Source organism: Prionailurus viverrinus, chromosome D3, assembly GCF_022837055.1.
Source record: "Prionailurus viverrinus isolate Anna chromosome D3, UM_Priviv_1.0, whole genome shotgun sequence".
Taxonomy (NCBI): domain Eukaryota; kingdom Metazoa; phylum Chordata; class Mammalia; order Carnivora; family Felidae; genus Prionailurus; species Prionailurus viverrinus.
The window spans coordinates 7,666,949-7,684,329 of record NC_062572.1 but is presented as its reverse complement, the minus strand read 5'-3'; the positions used below and the strand labels follow the sequence as shown (position 1 = coordinate 7,684,329).

Here is a 17,381-nt window from a genome sequence, read left to right as displayed (position 1 = left end):
TGTCAGCGCAGAGCCCGATGCCGGGCTCGAACTCACAAACCGTGAGATCACAACCTGAGCCAAAACCGAGAGTCGGACTTTGAAGCGACTGAGCCACCCAGGCACTCCTGAAGAAAAGATTCTCATCTTTGGGGTGAGTTAGGGGACTCAAGCCAAGGGGTCACCAGCTGGGGCAGAGGGAGGCATGAGAACCTGGCTGTTGTCAGCTTGGAAGCTTCAGGGCCCTCAACCGCTCAGGGAAGCACGTGCGACTCTGGACCTTTGTCTTGGCTCGTGTGCAGGCTGCAGGGCCCAGAGCTGGCCCACTTTCTGCCTTGAGATATGGCCTAGGTTTTGCAAGTCAGTTACTTTTGTTCTTGTTTTTGTTTTTAAGACAACCAAACCTTGGATTTGCTGACCTAGTGGGGCCCAGGCCGAGGAAGCCAGTTGACAGGGATTGCGGGTAGTAGTGCCTTTGGCCATTTGCATGGGATTCTAGCAATTTGTGTTTCTTTATCCGGCTTCTGTCCCCATGTGCTCGGTGGAATGATTTCTTAGTTTTCCACAGGAGACAGAACAGCAGAGAGTGGGCTCTAAGGTCAGAGCCTGTGTCCGGTCCAGGTTCTGCCTCAGACTAGCTGTGTGACCATGAAGCAGTTATGTAACCTCTCTGGGCATCTTGTTTCCCATCCATAAAATGGAGTGAGACTGGTTCCCCTCTCGCAGGCTTGTTGGCAGTCTTTGGGGGAGAGGGCTTTATTGTAAATAAAGCACTTGGCAGAAGTAAGCCTTCAGCACACAGTGTCTGTTAGGATTGTTGCTTTGTCACCAAGGTTGTTCTTTGGAACGCCCCTGTCCCTTCCGGGTACCTTCTGATTTTTCAGTATGGACGTGGGGAAAGACGGGGATTATGAGTCGTCAATCCTGCTTCCAGGACGTAGGAGATGGGTGGGTGGTGACGTAGATATGTGTTTTTACTTAATTCTTTCTGGGCTGAAAAGGGCAGGGATGAAAACCAGAGAAGCCAGAGAAGCTTCTCCTAAAGGCAGTGCCACATGGAGGCTTTGAACACCAGCCCCGGGGAGAGAACAATCTCACCTCCTCCTGCCTCAGTTTCTCTATCTGTCAAATGGGGAAGGTGACTGTTCCTGCCATTCAAGGTTATCGGAAGATTAGAGTGTGTATGGGGTTTAGCTCATAGAAAGCACTAGAAATAATCCTAGAATAAATAAAAGCCTGACTGTGGCTTCTTCCAGCAGGAAGTGTATAGGACCCAAACAGGCACAGCTTGGGGAATGGAGATGTCTGTGGTTTGGGTTCGCTGGTTTTGAGTGCGCCAGGTGCCCAGAGTGTGGTAAAGGGGCGCCAGGTGGCTGTACTGTGTCACTCCAGCACGTGAGGGCCACCCACCCAGGGAGGGGAGGCTGGGCAGGTACCTGGTGGCTCCCAGACGGAGGTGCTCACATCACACATAAATCTCCATTCTGGTGGAACCCTTGTCCCTAAAATTGCCGAGGGCTCCTGGCTGCTGTGCTGCCTGTACCTGGTGTGCATCTGTCCCTCTCATTCCATGGCAGGTTCCTTGAGTCAACTCAGGTCCTTGTGAAGCAGTTGAGAGATCCTTTGTGACCTCCCACTTCTTAGATGGCAGAGGCTGGTGCCAGGAATGCGCACCCTAGAGCCCAAACTGCTCGGTTCAGGAGTCCCAGTTTTCCTTCCAGGAGTTTCCTCTGAGCCTCAGTATCAGGTGCATGGCCATGGCCAGTGTTAGGGGCAGGAAGTGACATGACCTCATGTGTTGACTGCAGGGGTCAGGGACCAAAGTTTGGAGGCTATGGCAGGCGCCTGGGGAGTGATGGTAGCTTAGGCAGAGTGGTGTGGAGGAGAGGGTGTTATTATCCTTAATGAAAACCAGTCACCCCATGTTCTTCTCATGGCTTGTGATTGTCTCCTTACCCATAAACCTGCTTTTAGTAGCTGCTCTCCACCCTGGACGCGGTCCCCCAGGAGTTCAGGATGTGGCAGGGGTGGGGTGGGGGCAGTGTGCAGAGGTGGGTATTAGGAGGGGAGACCCAGAAACATGTGCCTGTCTTAGAACCGGAGAGTGGGGTCTCAGAGCATCCTTCTGGCTGCCTGCTGCCCCACAGTATGGGCCGTGCCAACCTGCCGAGGCCCGGGGATCACCCTTGGGCCAAGGGCATGGCCATGTGGGTTGCCCTTGCTCCACTGTTCCCCCTTGGCTGCTCCAGATGGCGTTTGCCCAAAGAGCCCTGGCTGGTCACTCACACTGTCCGCTCCTGCCTCCCTTCCCCTGACCTGACAGGCATTGCCGGGAGGACAGGGTAAGCCCCCGGTGCCCTTGGTGAAGATATGTGCCCCCACCCAGAAGGAAATGCCCTGTTGGCCTGATGCCCTCTCTGCTGCCCAGGGGTTGGGGTGGCCCAGTTCACTGGCTCCCTGGAGTGGTCCGTGGTGTGGGGCAAAGCTGGAGGACCCCGGGGCCCAATTCCCTTCATCCACAGGAGTCCTCCTAAATGGCAGCCCCTCAGCACCCCAGCGTCAACCAGGCGCATCCTTCAAGACAGAGGGGAAGCTGTTAACACATGCTGTCTCATGCATGGCAGCATGGCAATCCTTATGGCAGCCTGGAGAGATTAGTGACCCTCTGTGGTCCAACAGATGGGAAAACTGAGGCTTGAATTGGTGAAGTGACTCGCCTGGGGTCCCCTAGCTACTAGATCTAGAGTGATGTGGAGTGCACTCCCTTAGCCCCAAGTTGACCAGCCCCTTTGTCGCAGCTACTCCAAGGCTGTGCGGCCTGTGTCCCCCACGAGGGGTGAGCAGGGTCCTGCCCCGGAAACCCCCTGGTAATGGGCTCTTCCTCATCTTCTGCAGGGAGAAGAAGTGGGTGACTGTGGGTGACACGTCCCTGCGAATCTACAAGTGGGTCCCTGTGACAGAGCCAAAGGTGGATGATGTGAGTATGTGGGGTTGGCTCCCTGGGGTCGGGCCGTCCATCCGTCCATGCTCTCCCCACCACAGGGAGAAGGCGTTGCCTGCCACTGCCCACCAGTGTGCAACTTGGGGCCAAGGCCACCTGGGAGGTACAAGGACCCAGCTTCGGGCTAGAAAGGATGCTGCACCTGTGTGCTCCTCATTCACTGTCCAGCCCAGAGTTTGGCCGTCACATAGGTGGGGAGTGTCCCCCACAAGTCATCTCTTCTGGACCGAGGGCTCCACAGTTTGCTGGTGGGAACGTGCCTTAGTGCCCTGGGCACCACAGTTTGGAGATGGCATATCCACACACAAGCAGGCCTTGTCCCATCATCATAGCACCGCTGTTTCTGAGCACCTAACCACCTGCCAGGCATTGCCTCGTATTTCTCGTGCCAGTTCTGTGGAGTTGCTGTCTTTATCCCTTTTGTACAAGTAAGGACACAGCCTCAGAGAGGTGAAGCCACTTTCCCAGAATCACACAGCAAGCGTCAGAGCTGTGTGACACCAAAGCACATGCTCTCTTTGCTGTCGGAGAGCCTTCTGGTGGTTGGAGCTGCTGGCGAGCCCGAGTGAGAGGGTTTGGTACGGGGAACACAGCCACTCTTGGGGGGCTTGGGGGGGGGGGGCTGGCTCCAACCACTAGAGGGAGCCCCTGCGGCTGTGCCTCATCTCACCCAGGGACTGCTGACAGTGTTGCCACATCACAGACAGTGTTTCAGCTTCGTGGCTCCCAGTCCAGTTAGACCCCAGATCAGTTACTCTTACTTCCGGTCAACATCCAGAATGACCCCACCTACAGCCCTTGGCATGGACCGTTCCTCCTGCTTGGAACGCCTTCCCTATTTGCGCACACAGTCTTCTCCTGCAGGAAGATGGCCCACAGTAGGCTGCATGGCCCCCTTTGCTTCTGGGGTGACGTGGTCGTGATTGGTGGGTTTCTAGGGGGCCCTAAAGGCAGAGCTGAGCTTCCCTCTTCCATCTTCAATGACCTGTTTTGGGTCTTCAGACAGGGCTGAGGCTCCATTCTTGACCCTGTGATCACCTGCTCACCTCTGGGTAGGTTGGTGCTGGGCCGAGAACGCCGGTATTTGTCACCCTTTCTGGTTCTGGCCTGGGCTCATGGAGCCACCAGGGTCGCCTTCCCCAGAGGCCCTGAGACCTAGCCCATTGTGGCCTTTGGTGCTGGCTGTCCTGGAGGAGAGAGCAGGGTGCAGCCAGCTCCTCGAAGGCAGCTCCTGGCTCTGGCCCACGTCTGTGCCTTGCACATCATTAGGTGTTTTATATAAACGCCGGTTGCATTTGAGAAGACATGGTCCCTGCTCTCAAGGAATTTATAATCTCGTTGGGAAAGATAATTATAGAATAGCATGAAACAGACATCAGGGAAGTGCCAAAATGGATAGTGATCAAGGAGAAAGTATAATATATGGGCTGTCGGGAAGGACAGGGCAGCTCCGGGCTGGGCAAAGAGGTTTGGGACAGGCTACCCTCGATTAACCTGTGATGTCAGACAGGTGACCCCAACTTGCTGGGCCCGAGTTCCCTTTTTTGTGCAGTGGGGCAGCAATATCTAGCTCCTGAGGCTTCTGCTACAGTGTAAAAGCAATACATCAAACCGAGAGAACTTAACCCAGCCAGCACGGCTGTGCAGACCGAGCTCGAACAATGCTAATTTGCTATTGTCTCTGAGCCATGATGTACAATGTTTCCCCTACCCCCTTTCTCTCCAGGGCGATGGGTCCCACACCTGGCTGAGTATCTGATCCCTTGGGAATCTTGAAGAAATGCAGGATCCTGGGCCCCACCCCAGATAGCTGAATTGGAATCTCTGGTGCTTGTGGCCAGAAACCTGTACGGTGGAGGGTTCGCTTTCTATTTTTTTAAACACCCAATTGTGACATGGTTGCCCCCCCCTTTTTTTTTTTACTTCAGAACTCTTGAAAGTTGTTTTCTTTTAAGTAGGGAAACCATTTTACAAAGTTCAAGTATTACTTTAAAAATGCTTTTTAAACGAAGACCATTCATATGCCATAAAACTCACTCTTCTAAGATATTCGAGTCAGTGTTACTATATATCCATGTAGCATCGCTGCTGTAAATCCAGAATATGTTCATTACCCCAAAAACAAAACTGACACCTGTTAGCAGTCACTCCTGTCCCCCCCCCCCCCCCCAAGGTCCTGGAGTCCACCAATCTACTTTTTATCCATAGGTATTCATGTTCCTCAAATGCTACCTTTCCCAAATACATCTTTTCGTAAATCTGCTTCCCATCCCCGCGCAGGCCCCCCCACACCACCCAGCTCCTTTCCTTGGAGGTGACCAGCGTTTGTTTATCCTTCCAGAGAGAGTGCACGCAAACACACGTGTGGACACATGTTCGTGTGTCCTTTCCTTTCCGTTACTAGTGGTCTCTTCCCACGTTCTGGAACCTTCCTTGTATACATCTTGAAGGTACTGAGATATTCCAATATGCTGATATTTTTGTAGATCATTCCACGTCAGTACACAAAGAGCTGCCTTATTCTCTGTAAATGTTGCATTACATTACATTGAAAGAATATGCCATAATATAATGAGTCTCTTACCACTGGACACAGGTCATTTCTAACAGGATTCTGTTCCATCTGTAAAGAAAAACAACAACAATAGCAAACACCAAAACAGAACTGCACACAGAAAGCATCCTCTTCTCCCTCCTTCCTCTCGGGGATTTCCCTCCTCACCTGGCCTTCCAATGTGGTTCTGGGAGTCAGCTGACTATTCGAGAAAGGCAGCCCTGGGGCCTGCAGATAGTGAAAGTGTGTGACCTGTGTCTTCTCCATCCCTCACCTGGCATCACTGTACCTGCTCTGGGCAGGGTGACTCTGGCCTTTTCCCCAGATGTTCTCCTGGCAAGTGGAGGAAATTCCCATAAGCCAGGGTGTTTGCATGCCTGCCGGTGCTGACCCCACAAACAAGGCAGGTTTTTTTTTATTCCCAGCCTCCCAGTCCAGCCCCAGAATCCTCCCTTCTGCAGGTGAGGCCTCTAATGGGACATGTTCAAATGCAGGCCAAGGAGAGCCCTCCAGAGGCTTGCAGGCTCCAGGACGAACCAGCTGAATAAAATATTCATATCACCCCCCGGGGGGCTTGCTCACGCATGCACACACAATGTGGTGACTTGGTTTCTGCTCCATTTTCTCCTCTAGAAGAACAAGAACAAGAAAAAGGGCAAAGATGAGAAGTGTGGCTCAGAGGTGACCACTCCGGAGAACAGCTCCTCCCCAGGGATGATGGACATGCACGGTGAGCTCCCCTGCCAGGCGCTGGGCTGTGGCAGAGCACTGAGGTTTTGTTCTCAACAGCAGGTTTGTTCACATTCCAGGCAAGGTAGGAGGGTTGGGCAGTACGAGGAGGCCTCTATGTGCCTGGGACAAGGCTCCGTGGAGGAGAAGAAACTTCTGTTCCCAGCACAGCGAGCCAAGAAACATACAACAAGCCAGAGACCTTCTCACCCAGGGACACAGACCTCACAGGAGATGACCTCTCAGCCCTGTGTGCTCAGGCACTTTTTGGGGGGTACTTTTTCCCCTCCTAGGCCTGCCATACCATAAAAATGACTATATTTTCCATTTCCTATTTTGCTTTGGCTGCTGGGAAACTGGAAACTGGATTTTTGACATCGTGTTATCACTCTGGGTCCCGGGGACCTGCCTTCCACATTGATATCCTCCTAACTTCCTTTGCTGTCTTATTTCACAAGTGACACCCAACCAGTTGTCTGATTGAATCCAGGCTGGAGACCTGCTTTAGCCAGTCTGCAGTTGTTTTGACTTTTTTTTTTAAATGTTTGTTTTTTTTGAGAGAGAGACAGAGCATGAGCAGGGGAGGGGCAGAGAGAGAGAGGGAAACAGAATCTGAAGCAGGCTCCAGGCTCCAGCTATCAGCACAGAGCCCGACACGGGGCTCGAACCGATGGACCGCGAGATCATGACCTGAGCCGAAGTCGGATACCCAACCGACTGAGCCACCCAGGTGCCCCCTGTTTTACCTTTTTAACTGAAAGGAAAGGCACAGATCATAAGTGTATGGCCCCACGATGTGTATACAGACCACATCCATCTGTGTAACCAGCCCAGATCAAGCGCAGAACATCCCTCAGTCCCCCGCTGTCCCTCCTTGATTGTCCCCACCCCTCCAAGGGAAACCACTGCCTGATTTCTGACCTTAGAGATTCAAACATGAAATGTCTGAAAAATTGAGTTTCTGTTATTTATAAGTCAGGAAACCTGCATTTCTGCTATCCCGTGAGAAGCCAGACCCAGAAACCCTAGCAGTGTGCTCCCCCGAGGTGGTAGCAGCTGTTTCTTTGGGAGGCCACCTGCCTGGCTGGCCAGTAGAAGAGCTTGTACCACTTACCTTTTCCCATCTCTCCCTCTTTTTTTTTTTTTAAGTTTTTATTTATTTATTTTGAGAGAGAGTGTGTGTGTGTGTGTGCGCGCGTGCGTGTGCACACACATGCATGTCTGCATGAGCCGGGGAGGGGCAGAGAGAGGGAGACAGAATCCCAAGCAGGCTCCGCACTGTCAGCACAGAACCCAACGAGGGGCCCAAACTCACGAACTGCAAGATCGTGACCTGAGCTGAAACCAAGAGTTGGACGTTTCACCAGACCGAGCCACCCAGGCACCCCTTTCCCACCTCTCGATCCCAATATCAATGTCTTTGTCTTTTTGACTACTCAAGCCTTTTGTACACCGACGTGGCATTAGATAAATAAGTAAATCAACACGGAATATTGGTTTGATCGAGTTTCTACTCCTCTGGCTCCAGGGCCGTTTTGCTCCAGGGAAAGAATGCCATTGAACTTCCCCATTTTCCCAAACTGACCGACCAGTCTGGAAAACACAGTCACAAGCTCCAAGGGCAGGGAGTCTTGCTTGTTGCTGAACTGGGTTCAGAAAAGCACAGAAGGGTTTTGCTGACAGCTGTGTGTCAAGAAAGCCCCTTACTGGCTATGCAATTACAGTTGAATCCTTTGCTTTTCACAATTAGGTATTTGAGCTGGGACGTAACCTGTCTCCCTGACACTGGTTAGGTCCCCACTCTCTAGGGATTGAGAAGACACACACACACACACACACACACACACACACACACACACACACCCTTCAACCTGGTTCACAGGTGAGAGCCTTTTACAGCAGAGGACAAGATCCCACCTGGGTTCCCATCTGACTTCCTGGGATCTCTTTGTAGCTTGTGAACCTGGGCTAGATCCTGAACACATAACCTTTCAGGTCTGTTTTCAGTCCATCCAATAGGAATGGTAACACCTCCTTCATAAGGTCAATAAGGTCATTGTAAGTATTCTATAAGATAATCCCTTAAAAGCCTTGGCATGTTCGTAGCTGACATTTAAGGGCTGTCACAATGTGCCAAGCATCTTGCTAAGCCTATTTCGTGCCTTACCTCATTTCATCCTGCAAACAAGCCCCATTGTGCCGATGAGGAAACGAAGGCTTGGACAGGTGATGCAGCTCACCCAGGGTTGGGAAGGTCATAAATGCCACTGCTGGCCTATGAGGTCCTTTGGAGGCAGAATCCAAGTGTGTGGACACCAGCCCAGGCTTCCTCTCCAGAAAAATCTGGACTGTTGAGTAAGCATCCCTGATGGAAGGAGCCTCGCTCACCTTCTTGGCATCCCTTCCATTTTAGTACGTGTGCAGCCAAGACCAAGTCCAGCCGCAGGACATGTATGTGTACAAAGGCAAGGAAGCATGTGCACCTGGACAGGATGATCTGGAAGGTTCCAGGTGGGGGCAGTGGCCACCTGCAGCCACCTGTTTAGTGTCAGAGATCCTACCAGTGTTGAGTGTCAGCATCATGCAGTTCCTAGGTGACCAGGCTAGGCTCGGGCAACTAACTTGTTAAACATTCCTGCTTGTTGTCATTCTTACCACAACTTCATGCTGGGACCCGTGGGTCGGGCCTTTGCCTTCTGTGCCTCTTGAGACACAGGCACACATAGCTTGGCATAGGAGGTTTAGATGTTCTTGAAAGGTAAATCAGGAGAGTGTACTTTTTTTTTTTTTAAGTCCCAGAATTCGCAAGAGAATACTTCTCTGTAACAAGGACACTTAGAATCAGATGCGGGGTGCCCGGGCCCCGTCGGTGAAGCGTCCGACTCCTGATCTCAGCTCAGGTCATGATTTCATAGTTCGTGAGTTCGAGCCCCCATGTCGGGCTCTGCACTGACAGCACGGAGCCTGCTTGGAGTTTCTCTCTCCTCTCTCTACCCCTACCCCACTGGTGCTTGCTCTCTTTCGCTCCCTCTCTCAATATAAAGAAATAAAAACTAAATAAATAAAAAATTGATTAAAAGAAAAAAAAGAGTCAGATGCACTTTACCTGGCTGGGACTGTGTAACTGCTTCGTCAGCAGGTTGAGTTTAGAGTGGGGCAGACCAGCCTGATGAAGGGGCTCTGCCCGTCAGAGCCTCAGTTTCCCCCTCTGTAAGTGAAGGAGGTAACAGCTCCTACCTGGCAGGTTGTCGGGAGGATAGGCGACGTGACTGTAGATGTTTTTGCCCAGCGCCTACACGTGGTGGGTGCCCAGGATGTGCCCAAATAACTGTTCCTTTTTCTTTCATGAAAAATTTCATAGCAGAGAAGAGTAAGAGGAATCGCCTGATGAACTCCATTCACCTGCCATCTAGGTTTTCCCTTACATGCCATGTTTGCCTCATCTCTTTCTTTAATGTGTAAGGTTTTTTGTTTTTTTTTGTTTTTTTTTTTTTAATATTTATCTATTTTTGAGAGAGAGACAGAGTGTGAACCAGGTAGGGTCAGAGAGAGGGGGAGACACAGAATCTGAAACAGGCTCCCTGAGCTATCAGCACAGGGCCCGACGCAGAGCTCAAACTCATGAACTGTGAGATCATGACCTGAGCTGAAGTCGGACGCCTAACCGACTGAGCCACCCAGGCGCCCCTGATGTGTTAAGTTTTTTTTAATTGAAATGTAATCTACATATAAAAATTGCACAGCTCTTGAGTGTTAAGTTCAGGGAATTCTGACAATCGTAGGCAACCTGTACTGAAGCCTTTTAAAATCAGTTTCCCCACCTTGTGTCTGAAGTACATGGCTGAACCCGTCACTAATAAATGGCATTTCTATACACCCGGTGTGCCGTGTTTACTCCTAACAAAAGTAACAGTAGTATCTTCTAAACCCCAGACTATATTCAAATATTCAAATTCCCCAGTTGTTCCAAAATGTCCCTTACAAGCTGGCACGTTCAAAACAGAATCTAATTTTCACATGTCCTATTTAGTTGTTAAATCTCATAAATTTTTTTTAACGTTTATTCATTTGTTTTTAAAAAAAAGTTTTGATGTTTATTTTTGAGAGAAAGAGCATGAGATGGGGAGGGGCAGAAAGACACAGAATCCAACGCAGGCTCCAGGCTCCAAGCTGGTCAGCACAGAGCCTGACCTGGGGCTCCCACTCACCAACCGTGAGATCATGACCTGAGCCGAAGTCGGATGCTTAACTGACTGAGCCACCCAGGCACTCCAGTTGTTAAGCCTCTAAACTTTCTTTTTTTTTTTTTTTTAAATGTTTATTTATTGATTTTGAGAGAGAAAAAGCCCGAGCAGGGGAGGGGCAGGGAGATACGGAGAGAGAGAATCCTAAGCAGGCTCCGTCCTGTCAGAGTGGGGCTTCATCTTATGAACTGTGAGATCATGACCTGAGCCCAGGTCAAGAGTCGACTTCACTGAGCCACCCAGGGGCCCCCTCTTAAATTTCTTTTTATAATCTTCCTAACTTCTCTCTCTCCTCTCTGTCTCTCTCTCTCTCCCCCCCTCTCCCTCTCCCTCTCCCTCCCCCCCTCCCTCTCTCTGTCTCTTTTTTTAAATTTTTTTTTCAACGTTTATTTATTTTTGGGACAGAGAGAGACAGAGCATGAACGGGGGAAGTGGCAGAGAGAGAGGGAGACACAGAATCAGAAACAGGCTCCAGGCTCCGAGCCATCCGCCCAGAGCCCGACGCGGGGCTCGAACTCACGCGAGATCACGCGAGATCACGCGAGATCTCGCGAGATCTCGCGAGATCGTGACCTGGCTGAAGTCGGACGCTTAACCGACTGTGCCACCCAGGCTCCCCTCTCTGTCTCTTTTTTAATCAATGGTTTTGACTTGAGCCTGGTCTGACTGTCCTGTGGAATAGCCTGCTTTCTGCTCACATGTTCCTCTCCCCCTTTTACTTTGTATCAAGTGGAAGTTGGTCTAGACACTTGATTAGGTCAACAGAACATTTTTTTTGGCAGTGTTGCCTCACACACGAACCATGCTTCAGCCTTTGTCTTGCTACAGAGCCAAGTGCACAAGTCTGGCTTCTTCAACCCAGAAGAGAGGTCTTAAATGTCCCTCAAAGACTTAAAATGTGTGAGGCCGCTGTCTGCAGCTGGCTGCCCCCAAACACGGGCCCGAGCCCGCAGGGGAAGTTCAGGCAGGCTCCTAGAAGCCTTTTCCTCTTCGGACATGTGGGACGGCTCTGGGTGGGTCATCTCAGAGGTCTTGAGGGCGGGGCAAGTGCCTCCTTCCCTGGGAGAGCGTCCTGTGGGGCTGCAGGCATTGAGACCTGGGGAGGCTGAGCCCCCAACCCACCTTTCCCCAGCAGCTGCGGGATCTCACCCTGTGGTTCTGTTCCCCCCTGTGCAGATGATAACAGCAACCAGAGCTCCATAGCAGATGCCTCCCCCATCAAACAGGAGAACAGCAGTAACTCAAGCCCTGCTCCCGAGCCCACCTCGGCTGTGCCCGGCGAAGGCACTGACACCAAGGCAGATGAGACCCAGGCAGATGGGAAGGAGCTCCCTGGGGCCGAAGGTATGTGCCCTTGGGGCCTGGGATCAGAGGGGCCTGTCTTCAGCCAGCCTTCCTGTAGTTCGCTGATGGTCTCTAGGAGGCCCTGCCAGGTGCCAGCCCCTAGAAGGTCACAGTAGAAGTAGAGGCAGGGTAATGCCTAGACTAGCTCATATTCTTGTGGGGCAATTTAAAAATGCGGCAGTCTAGTTTTTAGAAGATAGGAGCTGTGGAAAACTATAAGAAAGGGAAATGGAGAGTCTTGATGAATTATGGGGAGTGTTTCAATTTTAAATAGGGTGACCAGGGAAGGTCTCACTGAGAAGGTGACATTAGAGCAAATTTGGCTAAAATTAGGTAAGGGAGCAAACCATGTGGATAAGTGGAAGAAAAGAACTCTGGGCAGGAGGGAATGGGCAGTGCAAAGGCCCTGAGGCAAGAGTGTGCTCAGTGGCTGGGGAAGTGCGGATGAGGGGTTTACAAAGTGAGATGAGAGGAGGCAGGACCTCGAGTATGGGGGTCTCGTAGGCCACTAAACAGACCTGGCTTCCGTGCCAAGTGAGGCAGGAGCCACTGGGATTGAGCACTGTGGGCTAGAGGGTCACTTTGGTTAGCTGTGATCGAGCACAGACGGTAGGGCTACTGCAGTCATCCGGATGGAAGAGGGTGGCAAGAAGCCGTCTTGTCATAGAGGACGTATATGTACTCGAATCTGTGTACGTCGGTTTATTTTTGTCTATTTTGAGATCTCTCGACTCTTGAAGATTTTCAAACATCGAGAAGAATGAATAGTGTACTCTCCCATATATGTCAGCTGAATTCGGCAATTCTTAATTGGTTTTGCTTTGTCTATAAATATTTTGGGGGGGAGCCATTTGAAAGTCGTTACAGATCTTACGGCATTCCGTCCCTGAACACTTCACGCATCTCTCAAAAATAAGAATCTTTTCTTCCCTCATCACAAGTACCATCATCGCACCTAAGATAGGTCCGTAGGTTTTGATTGTCTGATAATTGAGGTATATTTTGAAGGTCCAAGGCGGGAGTACCTGGGCGGAGCGGGGACCGGAGGGTGACCCCCAGCACCTGGGGGGATGGCCCTGCCAGCATCCATGAAGGGCCAGCTGCGGCTGGAGCCCCTGCACACGGCTGAGCTTTCCTGACAGGGAGGGCGGCCGGCCTGGAGTCCAGGCTTCTCTGTGCTTGGGGAGGGAGGGGGGCTTCTCAGGAGGAAGGCCTCTCTGGGCCATGGAGGCAATTCGAACCCCATTCCCTTTGACACACTTTCCCACACCCACCCTGTGTGAGGCTCGGCGCCACTCACGGCTAAGCCCTGCTTCCTGCCCCACAAGCACTCAGAGGGAAGCAGGGGAGACAGACACCAAAACTGAGACTGAGACCCCCCTCCCCCACCCACCCAGAGGTCAGAGACAGACTAGATCCAGCGTGTGGTGTGTGGGTGTGGTCATGGGCCTGGTGGTATTTTTATTTTTAATTTGAATTTGATGTCAAAATTTTATTTCAAACATATTCTATTTTTTTTTAATTTTTAATGTTTATTTTTGAGAGAGAGAGAGGGAGACAGAGAGCAGGCAAGGAAGGGGCAGAGAATCCAGAGGGAGACACAGAATCCAAAGCAGGCTCCCGGTTTGAACTGTCAGCACAGAGCCCAGTGCGGGGCTCGAACCCATGAACCGCGAGATCATGACCTGAGCCTAAGCCGGTTGCTTAACCAACTGAGCCATGCAGGTGCCTCCATATTCTACTTTTTTTAAATGTCTATTTGTTTTTGAGAGAGAGAGACACACACACACACATACACAGAGTGTGAGTGGGGGAGGGTCAGAGAGAGAGGGATGCACAGAATCTGAAACAGGCTCCAGGCTCTGAGCTGTCAGCACAGCTGATGTGAGGCTCCAACTCACGAACCATGAGATCATGACCTGAGCCGAAGTCGACACTTAACCGATGAGCCATCCAGGCACCTGATGTCAAAAATTTAACCTTAAAACAATTTTGCTTAAAATAAGATTGATTTCCACCTCTTGAAAAATCAGAAGATCTGATAATACTGGGTCTGCTTTTCTGTGGAGCAGCGACTGGTTAAACAGAGATGTGGCTGCCCTTCCAGGGAGGGTGAGCGGACCCACCCTTGCCAGTTACCACACTCCCCACCACTCCCTATTGTCTCCCTGACACTGAGGCCCAAGAGTAGTAGCCCGTGTCACTCCACGATCACTGTTACTTTTCTTATTGCACATTTAAAGGAAAAACTAAGTTGCTTTTTGAACCAACTTCACTATCAAAAGTAGAAAAGTAAAAGTCTGAGAGGTTGGGCGAATATATGTTTCTTAGAGGAACAGAAGAGCATTCCTTTAGATTTTTTTCTTATTTGTGTCTGAACTGAACAGCTTCTCTGACTCATTCATGGCACTGCCTGGCCCTTAAGGGGGCTTTTGAGTTCATGGCCCCTGCTGTGCTAGACGGTAAGAAAAGGGAGCCTAAGGAGTTCAGGAAAGGCTTCCTGGAGGAGGTGCTCCCTGAGTGAGGCTTGAAGGATGAGCGGGAATAGGGGGGGAATGAGCAGTGCAAGCAGGAGAAGCCGAGGGGCAGGGCCTGGGGAGGGGTTGGGGAAGGGGCAGGCCAGCCAGGCGTGAGGAAGGTGCTCATGTGCCAGGTAGGCCCGTGGGCAGGGTAGGGTGGGGTGCAGGTAACTGAGCGAAACAGTTCAGTGTGAGGACACAGATTGGACAGCCCCGTACCCGGAGCCTTTGGCATTCTCCTCATCAGGGAGGACCCCCGTTGAGCCTGTGTTGTGGCCCTCCAAAATAAATAGTCTGTGCACCTAGAAGAGTCTATATGAGATTATAGCCTCCCTTTTTTAAGAATACTTCCCTTAACAATCACCATGGAGATTGTTCTGTGTCAGCACGTACAGGTTTGTCTTATTCTCTTTGCCAGCTTCATATGCAGAGGTGTGCATGTGTCCTAATTCATTTACATAGTCCCCGTATGGATGGTCATTTGGGTTGTTTTGGGTGGGGGTGGGGGGGCGGTGTGTTGTGTTTTCCGTACACGGTCCTGCGTGGAGTCTTGTCCACACGTCTTTGTGTCTGTGCTCAGGTGTGATGGAGCTGAAGGATCGTGGACTGTGTATTCAGTCGGAGGTACGGGCATTTAAAATTTGGCCGGATCCCACAGTTTCCTCCAGAGAGGCGGTGGCTGGGCAGGGTTTCTCAGCCTCGGCACTGGTGGCATTTGGGGCCAGATGAGTCTTTGCTGTGGGGCCGTTCTGTGTGTGGCGGGATGTTGAGGAGCATCCCTGGCTTTCCCTCACCCCTGGTTGTGACACCAAAGATGTTTCCAGACCCTGCCAAACGCCCCCCCTCGCGTGAGGGGCAAAATCGTCTTCAGTCGAGAGCCACCATCGTAGGAAGCTTGACGCGGGCCTTTCGGGTGGGCATCCCCTTGTCCCTACAGAGGCCCCCAGTGCCTCCCTGGGCTCCCTGTGGCTCTGCGGGCAGAGGGCGGTGGAACCAGGGGGCCGGGCCCGGGGACGGGACGCGCTGGTCACAGCTGGGCTGACAGGAGACCAGTAAAACTTGCCTCCCCTGTCAGGTCCCCGCAAGGGAACGGGGCAGGAAGGGAAGAAAAGGGTCGGAGCCCGCTGTGTAGGAGGGGCCTGGTGAGCGAGGGGAGGTGATGCCCACGTGCGCCCCGTCCTGCCTGCTTTCTCCCGCGTTCCTCCCACGTCTGGGATCTGCAGCTCCTTTCCCTGAAGGTGGGTTAAAGCTCTACTTCAGGAATCACTTCTTGGGCTGTTGCTTCCACGGTTGCCACATTTTGGTAACTATTACCACTACCCACCCCTCCCCCCACTACCACCAAAAGCCTTCCTGGTCCAGGAAACCACACCAGGGTCCTCTTCTGGCGACCCCGGGCCACTGGGCACGCACAGTTGCGCAGCATCGCCCGGGGCGGGGTGGGGGGGCGCCACAGCTGGGGGAGCCCCCATGGGAAAGGCCTGGAGGCCTCCCAGGTGGGTGCACGCTGCCTGCAGGACAGGGCAGGTTGGTCGCCAGCTGTTGACCTTGCTTTGAACTTGTTTACTGCTGAGTGAGCTCAGGGAATGACATAATGTCCAAACTCACTGGACTAAATTTAGGCCCTAGGAAAATAATTTCCCCTGGGTGAGTTCCAGCACCAGCGCTGCACCGAGCCCTAGAGTGCTCCGCGAGCTCTCAGGCCGGGCAGGGGCTCAGCATGACTGGGTGACTGGCCATGATTTCTGAACCTCCTTGTCCAGTCTGCAGGCTAGAGGACAATAACAATTGATGGTATTTGCTAAAGCAAACACGTATTATGAAATAGAATATAACATCAGCAGAGACCTTTTTTACTTTTTTAAAAAATGGAGATAAAATTCAACTCTGACCAGTTCCAAACATTTCTGTCACCCCAAAAGGAAACTCTGTGCCCATAAACTCACTTCCCCTTCCCCCCGGCCCTAACCCATGGCAACTACCAATCTGCTTTCTTTTTCTTTTCCTTTCTTGTCTGTCTTTCTTTCTTTCTTTCTTTCTTTCTTTCTTTCTTTCTTTCTTTCTGTCTGTTTGTCTTTTTCTTTCTCTTCTTCTTTTTTTGAGAGAAAGAGACAGATAGAACTCCAGTGGGGGAGAGGGACAGAGGGGGAGAGAGAGAATGAGAATCCCAAGCAGGTTCCATGCTCAGCATGGAGCCCAACATGGGGCTCGATCCCATGACCCTGGGATCATGACCTGAGCCAAAATCAAGAGTCAGATGTTCAACCAACTGAGCCACCCAGGTGCCCCTGTCAATCTGCTTGCTTGCTTTTCTTTTTCTTGCTTTCTTTCTTGTCATTTATTTACTTACTTATTTTGATAGAGTGAGTGAGCGTGAGCAGGGGAGGGGCAGAAAGAGGGGGAGACTGAGAATCCCATCTCTGCACCGTCAGCACAGAGCCTGACATGGGGCTCCAACCCACAAACCGTGAGAAATCAAGAGTCGGATGCTCAGCCAACCGAGCCACCCAGGTGCCCCAATCGGTAAACATTTTTTTAAAGAAAAGTAGAGCAAAGTATCAAAGAACTGTCAGGTTTACGGGGAGTCTGGGTCTATGCCCTAGCTAATCCCTCAGTTACACCCCACCTCCACCCCGGGTTATTTCGCTACTTGAGTGCTTTCTCTGTCATTCCATTTAGTCCTCACAGTGACTCGACAGGGTGGCTCTTGCCAACCGTGCTTTTTATGGGGCCCAGAGGAATCAAGTGGCAGAGGCGCTGTTGGAACTTAGGCCTTATCTCTCCATGCTGTGTCCTCCCACACACCAGTTTGTAGGCAGCATGCAGCCCTGGAGAAGTGGACCCCTGAGCCTCCCTGTGGCCCCAGCCAGGCGGCTGGTGTCCCAGTGCTGATCTCGAGCTATCAGGGCCGCTGGTTTGGGGAGTAAGAGAACGTGTGAACAACAGCTCATCCGGGATGGACGTGCCGGGAGGTCAGCCTCCTGGGGAAGAAGGTCTTACGCCTCCTTCCG

General features: G+C 51.7%; 1 protein-coding gene across 2 annotated transcripts in view; it reads left to right on the top strand.

Moving 5' to 3' along the window:
* The window catches only part of BCL7A (BAF chromatin remodeling complex subunit BCL7A), a 31,444-nt gene that overhangs the window by 5,432 nt on the left and 8,631 nt on the right, over positions 1-17,381 (top strand). For both annotated transcript variants that reach the window (XM_047826817.1, XM_047826816.1), the window contains 3 exons: positions 2,875-2,956; positions 6,168-6,264; positions 11,684-11,851. In XM_047826817.1, coding sequence (XP_047682773.1) covers positions 2,875-2,956; positions 6,168-6,264; positions 11,684-11,851 — 347 coding nt within the window. The remainder of the gene's footprint in view (positions 1-2,874; positions 2,957-6,167; positions 6,265-11,683; positions 11,852-17,381) is intronic.